We start from the raw sequence: 16,569 nt of genomic DNA, 5'->3' as shown, positions 1-16,569 counted from the left end.
GTTGATGTGTTCTGGCTTTGCATATGCAGGTGCAACATGGAGCAGTAATTCAGAAATTATCTATTTGTCACCAAACACCTGTATGGTTAGCAAAACTAACATGCACCTTTTTCCTTTGGGTAGCAGAACAAAGGTGCACCCTAAACCACTTAAAAACAGAATTGTGTATCCCAACTAAAATCTGTGAATTGGGTCTACTTGGGCTTTCAGTGGAGTTGTTGTTGTTGTATCGTTTTATATTACTATAAATACATTGCCATTATGTAAAGTAGATGTGAACCCACTGTGGTTTCATCCAGACTCACAGTAGCCAAGTAATCAACCAAGTAACTGCTGATGACATTTGGTACAGACTGTTCTTAGAAAAGTTTAAAGAACTGTTCAGTAATAGGTTAATAATTTCTGTCCCACTTTCCACATTTTCTTTACAGCAAAACAATTTGATTTGCAGAAGGGTTTATGCTTTGTGTGTGTGTGTGTGTGTGTGTGTGTGTGTGTGTGTGTGTGTGTGTGTTTGTGTGTGTGTGTAAGGGCGGCGGGTGGGCGATAGATGTACTGGTGATTTTGACACTTTTCTGTCACCAGATTGCTGCACTGTGCTCAACCAGTTGGACTCAAATGTTGGCAAAACACTTTATCAATGGATCATGGAGTTGGCACAACATTTCATGAATGAATCAGAATGCTGAAGCATTTTATGAATGGAGGTTAACATTCTCCCAGCATGCTCTACAAAATTTGGAAGGCATCCATCTATCCAACCTGCTAAAAACTACCATTGCCAAGTTCTTCTCTCTCTTCCCACTTATGCAAACACACACACACACACACATACACACACACACACACACACACACACACACACATATACATGCATACGTACATATACTTTTAAATGCAGGGTTTTTAAAAGTAGTATTACCTCTGTAGGCATTGTCAATGTTCAACAAATATACCCAGCAGAATTAAACAAAAAATATAAATTGTTCTATGCAGTTAATAATGCAGAGCCAAATCTTGGGGAAGCCAGAAAATTTGTGATATTTTAAGATTCTCCCCAATAATTATTTTTAAAGGTAGTACATAATTTAGACAGTCTTCTTCAACCTTTAATGCACATTAATTATAGAACAAAACAAAACATGCCTTCACAGTGCAGTGCTTACACATTTTCTGCAGGCCCTGGTGATCTGGTCATCATTTTTGCTTTTAGAGGGAAATATTTTGGAGAGAGGTCCTTCATCAGCTTTGCAAGCAAAATGCTTCTGAAAACTCTGTGTACTTTACTACAATTTTGAATATCTCTACATCTTTTACTACAGTTCACTGCAGTTATATAAATATATATATACACAGCTGCGCTGCAGGTCTATCTTTATTGTTGTAATAGATGTTAGAATATTCTTCCTATATGTAATTCAATGCAAAATATGTACATGTGTATATAATAATCATTGCTGTAGACAACATAAAATATAGGCATTTTTTATAGATGTTAATGAGAAATGGTATTTAGGTGATATTTTCTTAAAAATATGAGGAAACCCTAAATATAAAAATGTTACATAGGGTCTACATATCTTGAAAAATATCTTATCTAATGTAAAAATGTTGAGCTTAAAGAAATGTAGAGTCAATAGTATCATTAAGCAGTAAAACTAAGCAATGAAAATATGGATGTATAACAAGGTGCATTTATATAAATGCAAGTTATAAAAGTAGATAATGAATGTAATACACTTTTTTGCATTTTGATATCCATTTACAGCAAACAATAGCAAAAAATTCATTCTGTTCATTAACATGACAGAATCAACATTTGTAATTCAATCATTTTACCACAGAGTTAAATTGTAGAAAATGTTTATTAAATTTGACCTTTTGTAACTTATTTAACATATTTACATTTCAATGCCTAACCATTTACAAACATGGAACCAAAAGTCAGTTTATGGTTTGCTATGAATAATGATCCAGTTACCTCAAAGATTATGGAAAATTAGCATCAAAATGTAAAACATGTTACTCTTGGCACTCCAAAGCAAGTAGCAAAATGTAAAGAGCAGTTTATGCTTTAAAGGTATACACTGCATTACTGTTATGAATTCTGTCAAGTCACAACTTCCAAAAAGAATGATGAATTTCATCTACTTTTTCACAATGAGCGTTCTCCGAATGCTACAATGGTGATAATGCTACATTGTTCATGAAAACATCTTGAAATAATAACAGTTATGTCCTGTTGAATGAGGGAGAACAGTTCCAGTCCATGTGCTACTAATATTCCTTTCAGCTAGACTTAGCTTTTCATACTTGCAAATAAATAAAAAAATATTTGGCTGTATGACTTAAAAATTTCTTTCTTTTTTTTTTACTATGTATTAGTGACAAACATTCCATGGTTCAGACTGAAGACATACAAATGCTAAAATAAAATAAGGCTACATTTATCTTAAAAAAACATAACCAAGGTTAAAGAAAGTAATTTCTAATGCTGTAGAGATTTCCATTGTCATATACACCGTTATGATATGCAACTTTACACCAGTTTTTCAGGATCCAAGTCTAAGGTTAACCCTAGCCTTGGACTAAAATTAAACTTCTTCCTTTTTTTTTGTAGTATAGGTCTAGGTTTAATCTGAGCCAGAAAAGATGGCATAAATATGTATACTGTCAGTGATGACTGAGATTCACTAAATGCCCAGTTCATTAAATGGTGATGCAATATTAACCAACTTCTTCAGACTTCTTTGATTTTCTTACACTCTTAACTGCAACAGTGTGACATACACTTCTGAGCCCACAAGTTGAGACCCACATCATATCAAGTTCTACAAGGGTGACCCTCATCATGCGCATATTTCAGAGTAAGAACAAGGAAGATGTCTCATAAGAAATATTCGTAGCTCCACTTTTTTAAGCACTAGAAAATTATATTCTCTTCTCCCACACTATAAAGTAATATGATACTGCCAACTGGATCCAAGAGCAAAGAAATAAAATATCATGGTAAATACAAAATATTTTTTAAAATATTTAAAATATACTTTTATTTTGTACATTATGCAGACTGGTTAACAACTTCAATGATAAGAAAAATAAATATTCGGTGAAATGCCTTTTTTTTTCTTTTGTAAATACATATGGATGGCACAGAAAGCAATAATGAGGGGGGAAATAGCAAGCAAACGCTTGTGCACACGTACACGCACATCCGCGCGCACGCACGCACGCACACGCCACACGTACACATGCAATCTGAAACACTTTTTTGTTGAGCGACATTTAGACAGATGACACCTTTACATATGAGTCTATCCTGGTTCTCACATATTCTACAGTCACTGAGCTTTTTGTTGGACAATATTGCTCTAGCTATCATACACTATCATATATCATATCACACCATACAATATTGTGGCATATGCTATCAAGCCTTAAACACTGCCACCTTTGTGACCACTAGTAGTAAAATGGTATGTGTTGTAATGGCATCACATTGTTTTTCATCATATCTTGAAATCATTTTCTATCGACTTGCTCCCTACTTAAAGTCCTAAAAATCTGTACACATTTATCTGTTTCATCGCAAACTCATGTTATCATTTATTGCTTCCTGGAGAGAAGTGGAGAGGATTAGAGACACAATGGGAGACAACTGGGTACTTAACTGATGTGTTCTTATCTGGACCCTGTTTTTAAAGTCTACATTGCCTGAAGAAGTTCCCCAAACCTGGGTCAATCAATGGCATTTAAGGTATTTGACACATCATACAAACATTCATAGACATTTTGATATTGGACATATCAAACGTTGTGTAGCTTCCAGTGATCTCACTATGTAGGCTTATCATTACTGGTGTGTTTGCAAAAGGCCACTCCAAAACTTGAACTCTCTTGGATTTTAGCAAAATAAAATTTATATCCCATAGCCTTTTATTCACAAGGTGCTTGAGTGTTGATTCATCAAATCCTAAAACGCTCATCATACCCAGGCGTCTGTTTAACTTATAACACATTTATGATTTTACTCAGTAATGAGTGCACCATAGTTCTCAATGTTTAGGGACATATGTTACAGTGTGCTGAAAAGGTTCAGTAATAGGGAACTATAGATTAAAAACAAATGCAATAAACTTTGATCGACTGACTGGTAAAGGAAAACAGTTCTTGAGCCACTGATCTTCACTTGCTACTATAGCTCCAGCCGCCCTTTCAGAGATGGAGCACTTGGTTTGGAATAGATAGCTCAGGCAACGCTTAAACTACAAAACAAATGCAAACAGTCCTCTAAAGTTTGCAATACCTTTTTTGTTTGTTTTCTTTCTTTTAAAAAAAATAATAATAATTGATCACGTACAAGCACTGACAGAACATTAATGTCCAGACAAACGAACTTAATTACACTGGACTACAAGGAAACGACAGGTTCCGACGACTGACATACAGTCCGTGATATCAGCAGAGGAGCGGCTGGGTGAGAGGAGGGAGAACAGAGGTGGCTATGACTCGCCCCACCTTAACTTGGGTGGGGAGCAGTGGGCGTTCCCCTATGGACAGAGGACGTTGGAAAGTCGGAAAAGAACAAGGAATTCATTGTGTGGTGAGGAGTTTGTGGAGGATGGACGTGGGTTTTTACACAGGACAAGATGCACGGGTCAAGGTCAGGCTGTTAAGAAGTGGTAAAGGGAAAAAGGAGACTGGGGGTGTGCTAGGATTTCGTGTTCTGCGGTGTATGTGGATATTCGTGCGCAGAGGACGCCGTTGGTATGTTAGAATTTTAGGGGCATAAATTGCTAAAAGAGAAAGTTCAACCATTCCGACGGTGTCATAAATGAATGAAAGATACTGTTGAAAGTTATCATGAAAGCTGGCACTGTTTGGTTGAACTGTCCCTTTAAATGTTTTAGCCCCTATGAAAATGAAATATATAGCAAAACTTTGCTGATATACTATAAACTCAAAATAGGTTATTAGTATATTACGCTTGCAATGTGTTGCGTTCTCTGTGAGGGCTATAAGGCTGCAGTGAAAGCTTGAGGTGTACAGACCCCTATCAGACTCTCCTGTCATGCTGGAGGCTGGAGAGGAGGACCGCTGTAGAAGGTAGGATGGGGAACAGAAGAATGGTTGGGACTTTGCCTCCTGCTGGCAGTGGAACAGCAACATTAAGAAATCCAGCAGAGCTGGATCTGAGCGGAGGTGGAGGTGGAGGTGGAGATGGAGGTGGAGCTGATACACAATGCTCTTGTCGGAGAAGGCCATTTTATATGTGTATGTGTGTGTGTGTGGGTATTTGTATTTGAAGGCATGTGTGCATGAATGCATGACAATCGATTTATGTGTATGCAAGTTTGCTTACATGTTTAATATGTCTGCATATGCATTATGCAATTATTTAGTGCATGAACTGAGTCCATTGGTGTTTCTGTGTATGCACGTGTGTCTGTGTGTTTTTGCGTGTTCTTGTGTGAACGGCATATGAAAATGAAGGCATTTAGCAGACAGCCAGGTCACAGTGTTGGAAGCTGGCCCTTAATGGCAATGAATGACCCCTGACCCCTTGGGCGTTGACTTCTGGGGTCCAGCTATGACCTCTCCACCTGGCTGGGCTCCTGCGACTCTGAAACATAACACGAAAGCCATAAATGTTGTTTAAGTTAGTTTTTTGACACCCTAAATGCAAAGTCTTCTGGATCATAGCTATATACCAAGCAGTTTCAAGGCACAATATATTGTTTACTGGCCTTTGCACTATTTATATCACAGACAACTGCAATACCCAAAAGAGTCCTCCCACAAATCATAATTTTTTATGTGCTATCAGTATTTCAGCATCTTGACCAATCTCAGGCTAATATCAGCGTTATGTGGCTGTTTTGCTGAATCACAGTATTCACATGTTCCATCAAGCAGAAATAATTTTTATCACAATAATTAATTTACCTACTGCATTTTTTTTAATATTACATTTATATATCACAATACCTAATAAAAAAGCAATATGTAGCAGCTGTAACTGCAATATATTTCTGCCTATATCATGCAGACCTAATATACACACTTTAAGCCCATAAAATATTTGATTCACCATTTACTATAACTGTTTTGTTAAATTTCTTAGAATGAAATCAATAAAAATAGCCTTATCCATATAAGCCACACACACATAAGCCCTATCTGTCTAAACTGTCAATGTCTAGAAAATTACCTGAGAACTGGGGTGAATACCTTTTAAAATCACAACTGAAAGAGTGCTGCTCCCTCTAGTGGTTGCCCTCTATCATTACCAATACAGTAAAATTTCAATCATCTTAATATAAGCTAGCAGTTGTATTTTAGCCATTCATATTCTCTTAAAGACAACTTTCAATGTAATCTAATAGCAAGAGGAAATTTCACCAATTAGATATTTTAACTTTATGAAACTCTATACATGAGATCAGAGTTAACTATGTGATTGGTGCTACGTATTATAATGTATAAAAACCCCATGACAAAGCATGCCCTAGGTGGAATGGCCTATTCCACCTACACAATATAATTCCATGCACACAAGTGATCACAAATATATTTGTTGAATTTGTTGAATAAGTCAATTTCACCAAATATGACTCCAGATAATAAAAACAAATACATGAAAGATTCATCTGAGAGGCAAAATTAGCCTCTGAATTAGTGTTTTCTCCATTATCGACAAAAGAACAAATGGTGGATGAATGGTATTGCCAGCAATTGTGTACTGTTGTTCTGGAGAAGCAGTTATCAATTCCAGTTGTTGGAAGCAAAAACCCTGTGTATTTTGACAAATTTTGCTGTGCATATAAATGAGCTCATAAAGAGGCTGATAATAACTGAACAACTGGAAGCATATTTATAAAAGGAAGGGAACGGAGCATGTGCAGTGCTCTGGGATTGTAGAACGGAGCATGTGCAGTGCACTGAGATTAAAAACTTTAGAGACTGGTACGTGTGAGTGTTCAGGCAGACAGTACATCATTTCAGGTGTTTTTTTTTCTCAAACATTTCTCAAGAACTCCATAGAGAATGGGGATTCAAAATGAGCGTTAAAAGGTGTGTGCTTTGAATGCAGTCATTAATCTATGAACATTTTTGAACACAACAAATTTAATATCTCTTTGGGGCTGGCAATAAAATGTATTTGAATTTTGCCAGTTTCATGTTGCTTGTTAGCACTGAGTTAAAGAAAAAGCTCAACAATTTACACATCATCTAGAACATTCATAGCATTTAGCCAACTAGAATCCAATATATATTTACTCTTCCATGGTAAGGTTTGAAGCCAAGCTTACAGAAAGTGACCTAAGAAGCCACAGTGTGCACAAGTCAGGCAACTAAAAACTCTGGTGAAGAAAGGGTGTAGGGAAAAATTAGTTACCAGAAGGATTATATATCAATTGTCTGGTTAACAGCTATACATAAGTGTCTAACAAAAAAATGTGTGTAATTTATTTGCAAGATTCCACATTCTAACGCTTCTTACTAACAAAGGGTCACAAGAAGGTAAGCACAAAGAAGAACCACATTTTCTATGCCGCAGACTTTCATTTACTACATTTTGTAAGAAATGTACCTGTTTGCATTGGCTGGTCCTCTTGCGTTTCACCAGGCTCGTTGCTGTCTTTACAGGACGCTCTGCGTTCATTCTCCACTCTTTCTGATGTGTTTGGAAGTTCTTGAGAGGAAGGCAGGGACTGTCCAGCATCCCTTCTCACCTCTTCGGCTCTAGAAACAAAGCTCACCCCATACAGTCCATCCCATGAGTCTGTGCTACGGAGGCTAAGGCGTCTCATGCGTGAGACAGTGTCCACCTCCCTCATACGGGCAAGCCTCTCCTCAGAGCCATGTCCGGGCGGGGCCATAAAACGATCGTGGAGAGCCTCGATTCGCTGGGAAAGTCCACGGCCCCGCCTTCCCAAACCTGAGCCCTGTAAGTCCTTATCAACTGGACTCCCTTCAGTACCTTGAATCTGTCTGTCACCTTCAGTGTTTTGCTTGTCCTCCCCTAAATCCCTAATCGAAGCACTACTACTTCGATCTTCACTTTGATCTCGTTCTTGCTTAAGAGTCCATCTTTTTACATCCACACAGTGTCCTTTATCACAATCTTGCGTATCAACGTCCAAATCCCAATCTGAGTCATCGGCACCCTGCCCATCAATCCCACACCCACGCCAACCACCAAGGCCCCTCTTTTCGCCGCTGGGTTGTTGCCTGTCACCATCTAAACCCCATCTCTCAGCGCAGTCCTGCCCCTCAGCATCGAGTGACCGCCTCTCTCTTGCCCAGCCTCCCCCATGGTTAAGCCTATCTCCTTCCCATCCAGCCCACTCGCAATCAAGCCCCAATGATAATCTACGATTTGGATATGCTAACACAGACAGGGGGAGGTGATCAGGTGGAAATTCTGGCAGCAGCCCTGGATCCAGACCTGAATGGGTCCACATTGCAGCCTTGTTTGATCTTAACGTCACATTCATTTCCTTCTTAGCCTCATGGGTTTTCTGGTCCTCACTGATTTGCTCCTGCACTTCTGCACCTCCAGGTACAGGTTCTTCTTGTTGGACCTTTTCTAGTGGTTCCTGTGTTTTTTTCCTTTGCAACCTCACTATCGGTCACTACTTCTACAGGCAAATGACTATCAGCCTCTTTTGCTGCCTCGTCCTCTTGCTTCTCTACTTGCATACCACTTTGCTCACCAGTAATAACGTTGTCTTCTTGCAGTGTCTTGCTTGCCTGGTCTTCTTCTAACTCATTGGCAGGAGTACCTTCTGGCATCTTATTCATTTCATCTAGGGCCTCAGCTGACCCATGTTTGGACCCTTCTCCTGTGATAAGCGTAGCAATATGCTTTTCAGCCAAAGACAGCTGCATCTGCCAATCAGCTGGCACTTCAGGGTTTACTTCTAAACCTGCTTTGTCCCCTACTGGTTTTCCAGTCGCAATGCTACACAACACACCCCTGTTACCAAGGAATTTGTTATTCTGGCTTGTTACCCTCCTAAAGCCCTCTCTCCTCTCTTCCCTGAATAAAGAAATTGGCTCCTGTCTCACCTGTTTCTCATTATCTAATGCTAAGGAGCAGCAGGGACGCTCCAGATCTACTGTGGATGTGCCAGGAACAGCCATATGCTGTGGGGTGTCAATGCTCATGGCACTACCTGGTTTGGATTTTACAGAAGCCCCTCGGCTGATAGCTCCAGAATCACGGGCCATTTGGAGCGTTTGACAAATGTGCTCATAGTCTGGGGGGCTGGTTAAGGTGGAGGCATCCTGCATAGGCTGCCTCTCTGCCCATGGGATTTCAGCTGACATGGACGAAGTGGAGGAGGTTTGTGCAATCAAACTGTCATCTTTGACTAGGGCTTCCTTTGAGGCTAGAAGGTCCAGTTTCACTGATCTGCAGGCCTTACGCTGAGTTATCTGGGACATTACTGTTTTGTAATCTCTGAAACCTGCTTCTGGTGGAGGAGGTGCAGGACAAATCTCTTCCCTTAGCTGTTTGCTAAAGCTAACACTTTTCCCAGTTGATGGTCGGGAAAAGGCACTCTTAACCTCCCTGTATTCTGGGTCACTCCCTGGCATCAGGCTGGGCCGAAGTGTAGTTGCAGGCATCACCAGGGAATCAGTGGACAGTCTAGCTTTGATGCGGTCAGGGATTTGCATGGAAGAGCGATTGGCAAGGTTGGGGAGGTTATTGCTGGCAGTGCTGAGCTCCAAGATGTCTTTGTAGGCCTCATTAAGATCTTCGATGCACTGGTCCACACTAGGACGCTTACCTGCTTGCTCTTGCAATTCCTTGTTAATGGACTCAAGCTCTTCAATGGCATCCCAAGACCTTCGGCTCACTGGCTTCAGCAGGAATTGACCAAAGGCTTCTGGATTAGGGCCAAGGTCTAACTTTGAATCTTCAGCCTGGTCTGAAGGGGATGATTTGGTTGGGGGCTGTGTTGGGGGTGGAGGTGGAGGTTGGGAAGGTGGTTGGTTTGGAGGTGGGGGTGGAGGGTGTGGAGGAGGGTGTAGTGGAGGTCTGTGAGAACCTGTGCTCTTGAAGGTACCTGTCCTTGAAAAGGCGCTGTTGCTTGATGGTTTCAGGCTTTTCTGACCTTTCATGGGATACCCATAGGGAGTACTGGGGTCTGAAGTTCCAGGGGCCCCAGGAGCCCCTGTAGCTCCTGGAGCCACTGGAGCCCCCATAGTCCCTGTAGCTCCTGAAGCACCAGAAAGAACTGTACTTCCTACAGCTCCTGAAGTTCCCGTAGCTCCTGGGCCTGTGGTTGCTCCTGTGCTCCCTGCTGATCCTGTAGATCCTGTAGCTACTGCAGCACCTGGAGCTCCTGAACCACTTTCCATGGGGACTTCTGCTTCTGGGACAGCAGGCAGGGGTTGTGCTTCCTTTCTATCAGGACCCGGATGTTGAGCGCTCTTTGCTAGTTCAGGGCTAGTTTGGGTTTCCTGGTCACGATACTGGTCCCCTGGCCATGCACCAGAATATCGTCTCAGCTCATCGTGGGGATTTGGCTTGATGATCTTAGTCCGAGAGTTCCTCCTTCGGTGCGCTCTTCTTGTGATTATGCTACTGGATGCACTGCCTAGTGTGAGTGCTTGTAGTTCTAAGTCGGTAGAGGTGGTGGATGTGCTTTTGAGGCTTTGGTTTGGCAGGGAGCCGAGGGTGTTGCTGTTCTCGCTGGAGGAACTTGGTGGAGGAGGAGGAGGGATAGGCGGGGATTTGGGTTCTTTCTCTTCATTGTTGTTTTGATCTCTGGACTTTCCACTAGACTGTGAAAGAGGGACAGACACCAGGCAAAAAATTGTCTCACTTAATTTCTTTTTCACACTCTTTTTTTCTGGCTCCTGGGCTGGTTCTGTTTTTGCTGTGGAAACGCTCTCTGAAGAACCTTTGTCCATGGATTTGTCTGCTTTCATTTGTTTGTCAATGACTTTGTCCACTTTTATCTGGTCTACACTTATATCTGCTTTTGTTTGCTTCTCTGATTTAATCAGCTTCTCAGTTAATTTATCTGATTTATTTAGCTTTTCTGTCATTTTGTCTGTCTTGAGCTTATCTGGAATTCTATCTATTTTCACTTGCTTTTCTGGAACCCTCTCTGCTTTACTGGACTTGTCTAGAATTCTGTCAACCTTTACTGCCTTGTCTGGAGTTTTCTCTGGTTTGGTATCAATTTTAATTTGTTTTTCAGAATATCTATCTGCTTTAACCTGATCAGGAATTATTTCTATCTTTGTTTGGTCTGGCATTCTTTCTGTTTTAATCTGCTTGTCTGTAAATTTGTCTGGCTTAATTTCTGCAACTCTTTCCACTTTGACTTGGTCTGTAACAACTCTGTCTGCTTTCACTTGTTCTGTGATTTTGTCTACTTTGATCTGTTCTGCTGCTCTGTCCACTTTGACCTGTTCCGTAACTCTCTCCACCTTTACTTGACCTTGGTCTGGAACTCTGTCTCCCCTAACCTGCTGGTCTGTACTCCTGTCAGCTTTGACCACGGCTTGTGGGGGTCTAGTCTGAAAGGTTGCAGGGTACTTGGAGAAGCTCTGGTCTGGTGCTACACTTTCACTGCCTTTGCTCAACCCCCTGTTCCAACGGCTAACGTTCTCGTGTTCACTGAGAGCTGGTTTGTGAGTGTCCGTGCTCGGCCCCTGGGCAGGGAGAAAGGCACTATCATGTGTGGATTGTCCTAAAGCTGAAGCACCGGGAAGCTCTTTGTTGACATGTCGGATTTTGTCCGCGTCTGTAAGCGAGTTTCCGCTGGGCCCCCCTGAGATGTGCCTGATGCGTGGGTCATCAAACGGAACATACTGCACATGCCCTTGCCGATTTGGTACTATGGAAGGCCCAGGGTGTACTGGCCTTCTGGGGACTACTACCATGCTCCTGTCCTCTCGGCGTTCAGACCACGACATTCCTGCTGTTCTGGAAAACCACTCACCCATCTCAGCACTTACGGGTTCTCGTTTCCACCGGACAAGAGCAGAGTCAGCGCGGTAAATCTGTCCACTCCTCGGAGGCGCAAACCTCCTGTAAGAGGGGGGTGGGATATAACCAGGGGGCTCCATACCAGTCAATTCCTGATAAAACAGATCTGCCCGAAATGCCTCTGGTCTCAGTAGCTCTGCACTCTGTGAATAACAGATTGACCTGTCTCTGAGTAGTTCAGAGCTCTGAGAATAACAAAGCGATCTGTCCCTTAACAGGTCCGCACTGTGAGAATGGCTCATGAAGCGGTCCCTTATCAGGTCTGCACTTTGTGAATGACTGATGAATCGATCCCGTAGTGGTTCGGCACTTTGAGAGTGGCTCACCAGGCGGTCTCTGAGTGGCTCTGCGCTCTGTGAAAAGCAAATGGACCGATCTCTTAAGGGCTCTGCACTCTGAGAATAGCACCCAGACCTGTCCCTTAGTGGTTCAAAGCTCTGAGAATAGCAAACAGAACGGTCTCTGGGTTTGGACACTGGTTCGGATGAAAGTGTTTCCCAGCTCCCCCTGTTCTGCTGGTGAGTCTCATAAGATGGGGGCTTTACAGGGCGACTGAACCGTGGCTTTGGCACAAGTGCAACAGAACCTTGACCTTGAGTCTGTCCACTCCACCGTTCTCCTATTGGCCAGTCGCTATGATAGCGACCATATGGCACAGAGCTGCTGGTTCTCTGAGCAGGGACCTGGCTTGTGGCACCTGTCTGGGGAAGTTCTCCATACTGCGGATCTTCTGGGGAGAGAACGCGGGGCAGGGACTGAGACTTCATCCTGACAGCGGCAGGAACGCTGCTCTCCACAGGCCGCAAACGGTGTTGCTGTTCCTGAGACCAGCGCTCAGCCTCTCCGTCAGAAAGCTGCCTGCCAAGACCCACTGCAGGACGCCACTCCTCCGTGCCCAGGCTCTGGCACTTCCTCTCGCCAGTCACCCGCAGAGTCTCTGGGCCCGAGTCGATGGGCTCCCTTAGCCACGGGCCTTCCTCCCATCGTGCCAATGGCCTCTCAGTACGCAGCTCCTCCGCAGCCAGCACTGGGCCTCTCCACGGACCTCCAGACACCCGCAGCTCCCGGGGGTCAGCGAAATCCAACAGGGCGCTGAAGTCCTGCCCTCTCCTTCTCCAGTAGGAGATGTCTCGTTCTTCTGTGTGTTCAGAAAATGTCAAGCTGGGGGCATCATAAAACCTGAGAACAGAAATAATGTAAATCCGACACTGTGCGCTCATATTTTTTGCTAAATCTCTCTAATAAAATTTGCCAATTTTGTACTAACCAATGCACATCATATATGGGTTCTGTGCCCTAGCTGCATATAGTTTAATATACTGGCTGATTTTATTCAAAAGGGTTGGCTATATCCCAAATGAACAATAAGCAGCATAATACAGTTTGAAAAACAATAAATGGAACCCTATACATATACAACTTTTCTGCTGAGCATATATATATTCTGCTTACAACAATATAAGGACAAACTATAGCAGGTTTGATAAGCAATCACTGAAAAGAAAATAATGCAGTTTTTTAATTCAGTTTTGTCGACAGGGCCAAGTTTGTGCAATATGCAAATAGATGAAATTGCATTTTCACTGACACTGTTATAACACACATATGAACATTCACTGTAGAACTACTCTATACTGTAGGCTACGCTATAAATTACATTGCACCGCTGACGTCATTCAGACACATGTGCAGCTATGTTACAATTATGGCAGATGATGAATGAATATGGAGTAATTACCATATATGTAAATAACATAGTGATTATGTGCGTGATTATGACTTTTACCAGACTTTGTCACCGTAAACTAAATCAGTGTAACTGTTCACATAATATACTGCTCTGAAATTACATAAGCCAGTTTTCAAGATTATGATAGTCACAAAATGTAGAGTAACGTAGAATAGAAAGTAGAAGTATATGTCTGAAATATCAGACCACATGCACAAAAAGATTAGATAAAATTATAAATAGCCATAACTAAACATTAATTGAGCATAGGTTATATCTGACAAAGGTAACACTAGATGATTTGAATAAAAGTTGGCAAACATGGTTGGGCTTGTTTGTTGTTTAATCATTTTTTGTTTGACGGTTTGTTGGTTTTATGCTGACCAGTTGCTATAGCACGCACACGCACACACACACACACACACACACACACACACACACACACACACACACACACACACACACACACACACACACACACATATAAATACACAGATTATTGTTTCACAGTATGAATACAAATCCGACCCTAAAGCAATGAAACCAGTAAATCTACAAGAAGTCACCTTAGAAAGAAGATTGTAACTCAACCCATCCCAGATTTTGGAGGCACTGTACAAGAAGATACAGTTGCTGTTTTATCAAAGCTGCAGCATTAAGTGGCTTTATTGCGTAGATTCCGTTTGGCTAAAAATAAGTTTAGTCAAAATCAGGGTCACAGTTTTTAAATGAAAGTTTAGGGAAAACTTTGGATTTTACATAAGGATATTTTTACATCTAATGAACATTTTCTTAACATACTCTGATGTTGCATTTTATATTCTAATGCTCTGGCTCCGAGATCTGTGATGAACAGCATCACTAATTTGGCAAGGAATGACCCCATGGCTGGTCTTAATTATGGCCCACTCACCCACTGTCAGTAGCAAGTGAGTCTCCCAGAGGCTGCAGGTCACCAAGGAAACCAACAGGAACTTCCAGCCTCCTCTGGATCCGCTCATGTCCCTCGGTAACGTTGTTGTTGTTTTCAGGATGCGCTTTTGCCATCTGCGCCGGCCTGTAAGGCCCCGTCGCCGGTTCTGTTCGGGAATCTGCCCCTCCCTCTGCTGTTCCAAAACCATTCAGGGCTCCGCCCCCACCCCCTCCCCCGCCGCCGCCGCCGCCAGAGGGTCGGTTTTCTACGTTGTCACGCCGACAGTCGTTCCGATTGTCATAAGGCGCAGAGGAAGAGGAAGAAGCAGGGCCGCCTCTGGGCAGTTTGTATCCATGAGAGATCAGTAAGTCCTCCACACTGTACATGGTGCGTGCTCGTATGTCCGAGTGTATGGAGCTGGACCTGATGCAGTGTGTTCAGGAGCGTGTGTGTGTGTGTGTGTGTGTGTTTGTGTGTGTGTGTGTGTGCGTGCGTGCGTGCGTGCGTGCGTGTGCGTGTGCGTGTGTGTGTGCGTGTGTGTGTGTGTGTGTGTGTGTGTGTGTGTGTGTGTGTGTGTGTGTGTGTGTGTCCTAGGAACAGTGCTGGTGAAGGCAAGAACACAGCTGCTCAGTAGAGGCCATTACTGAAAATAAAACAAAGCGAGAGAGAAAATTATTTTACACCTTAATACAACAGACATGCGCTTTTGAGAATTCTGTCATCTTAGTTGTGGAAACAGTAGTAAAACTGAAATAGATAAGACAGGATATGGTAGCCACACCCTACATGTCCTGAGCCATAGAACCCTAACATATCGTCACGCTGCGATGATAAGCAGAACTTTCTGCCCGCTTGAAGTTAAAGAACAGATTGCTTATTGTTCCATGTGAATGTTAACTCTGTGCTAAGATTGGGTTAATATTTGCAAGTGTATGTATTTCTAATAGTGCAGTTTGGCCAATCATTGACTGCTGCCTGCAAATTTGAAGAGGTTATGTGGTTCTAGACACAGATATTAATGCAGATCTTTTTTTTCCTCCTTAATACATTCTTACATTTTTGTATCCTTATGAATCTACAAAATAATACAATTTAAAAAGGATTTTTAACAATATGCTCAGACGTATGATATCAACAAAAACCATATTACATATGATCTTCAAAACCTGTACAAGCAGAATTTTATTTTCCATCAAGAGGTGAATTTCACTGTATATTGATTAGAAGTAAGCAACAATAACTAAAATGCATAGGAAATGTATGTTGTTGTAGCACCACCTAGTTGCACATGTCCATTCATACGTGTTATGTACTCGGAGCACACTTGGAGAATATGTCTCTTTTATCATCAGCTTTCAGAATCCCAGGGCCTAAGGGTGTGACATAGCTCACTGCAGTCTTGGATGAGAGGAATAATTGGTCACCTTGTAGTAATGGTGTTTTACAGCATGTAATAATAACATGAGCATCATAATATCAATACACAGATCTTACACATTTAGTGCAATCTGTATTGATGCCAATTCTAGTGATGTAACTAAGGAATATGATGAGGTTTCAATTTATCTGTGAAAATACATCTGGCATAAGAAATGTGTCAGAAACATTCTCTTTGGCCATAATGCCAATTTCTCAGCCAGAGTACAAAATTGCTAACTAATGAGAAAGCCTATTCAGTGCCATGTGCCTACCAGTTCTAAATTGTCTTCAGTACATACTGAAATATAACAAAGCTGGGTGTGGGTCTCGCAGCAGCCCTGCCCCAAGCTGCTGGCCTAAGCAGTGCTGGAGTTTGCACCAGCTGAGTTTCTATGGTTACCGCCAATAACAGAACCACACCCTAATCCAGTGTTTGTCCTGGCTTTATCATTTGACCCCAACAATGACCTTAACATGACCTTGAACTTTGCC

The 16,569-nt window shown here is 42.1% G+C and overlaps 1 protein-coding gene across 1 annotated transcript; it reads right to left on the bottom strand.

Annotated features, from left to right (window-relative positions):
* Window positions 1-5,588: 5,588 nt before the first annotated feature.
* On the bottom strand, window positions 5,589-15,044 carry LOC113586708. The gene is given in 4 exon segments (XM_027025044.2): window positions 5,589-5,623; window positions 7,595-8,539; window positions 8,541-13,195; window positions 14,659-15,044. Coding segments are annotated over 4 exon segments (6,021 nt in total).
* Window positions 15,045-16,569: the final 1,525 nt, after the last annotated feature.

This window comes from Electrophorus electricus, chromosome 7, assembly GCF_013358815.1.
Source record: "Electrophorus electricus isolate fEleEle1 chromosome 7, fEleEle1.pri, whole genome shotgun sequence".
In the NCBI taxonomy this organism is placed as follows: Eukaryota; Metazoa; Chordata; class Actinopteri; order Gymnotiformes; family Gymnotidae; genus Electrophorus; species Electrophorus electricus.
Note: the sequence above shows the minus strand (reverse complement) of the source record. Positions and strands in the feature narration are given on the sequence as shown.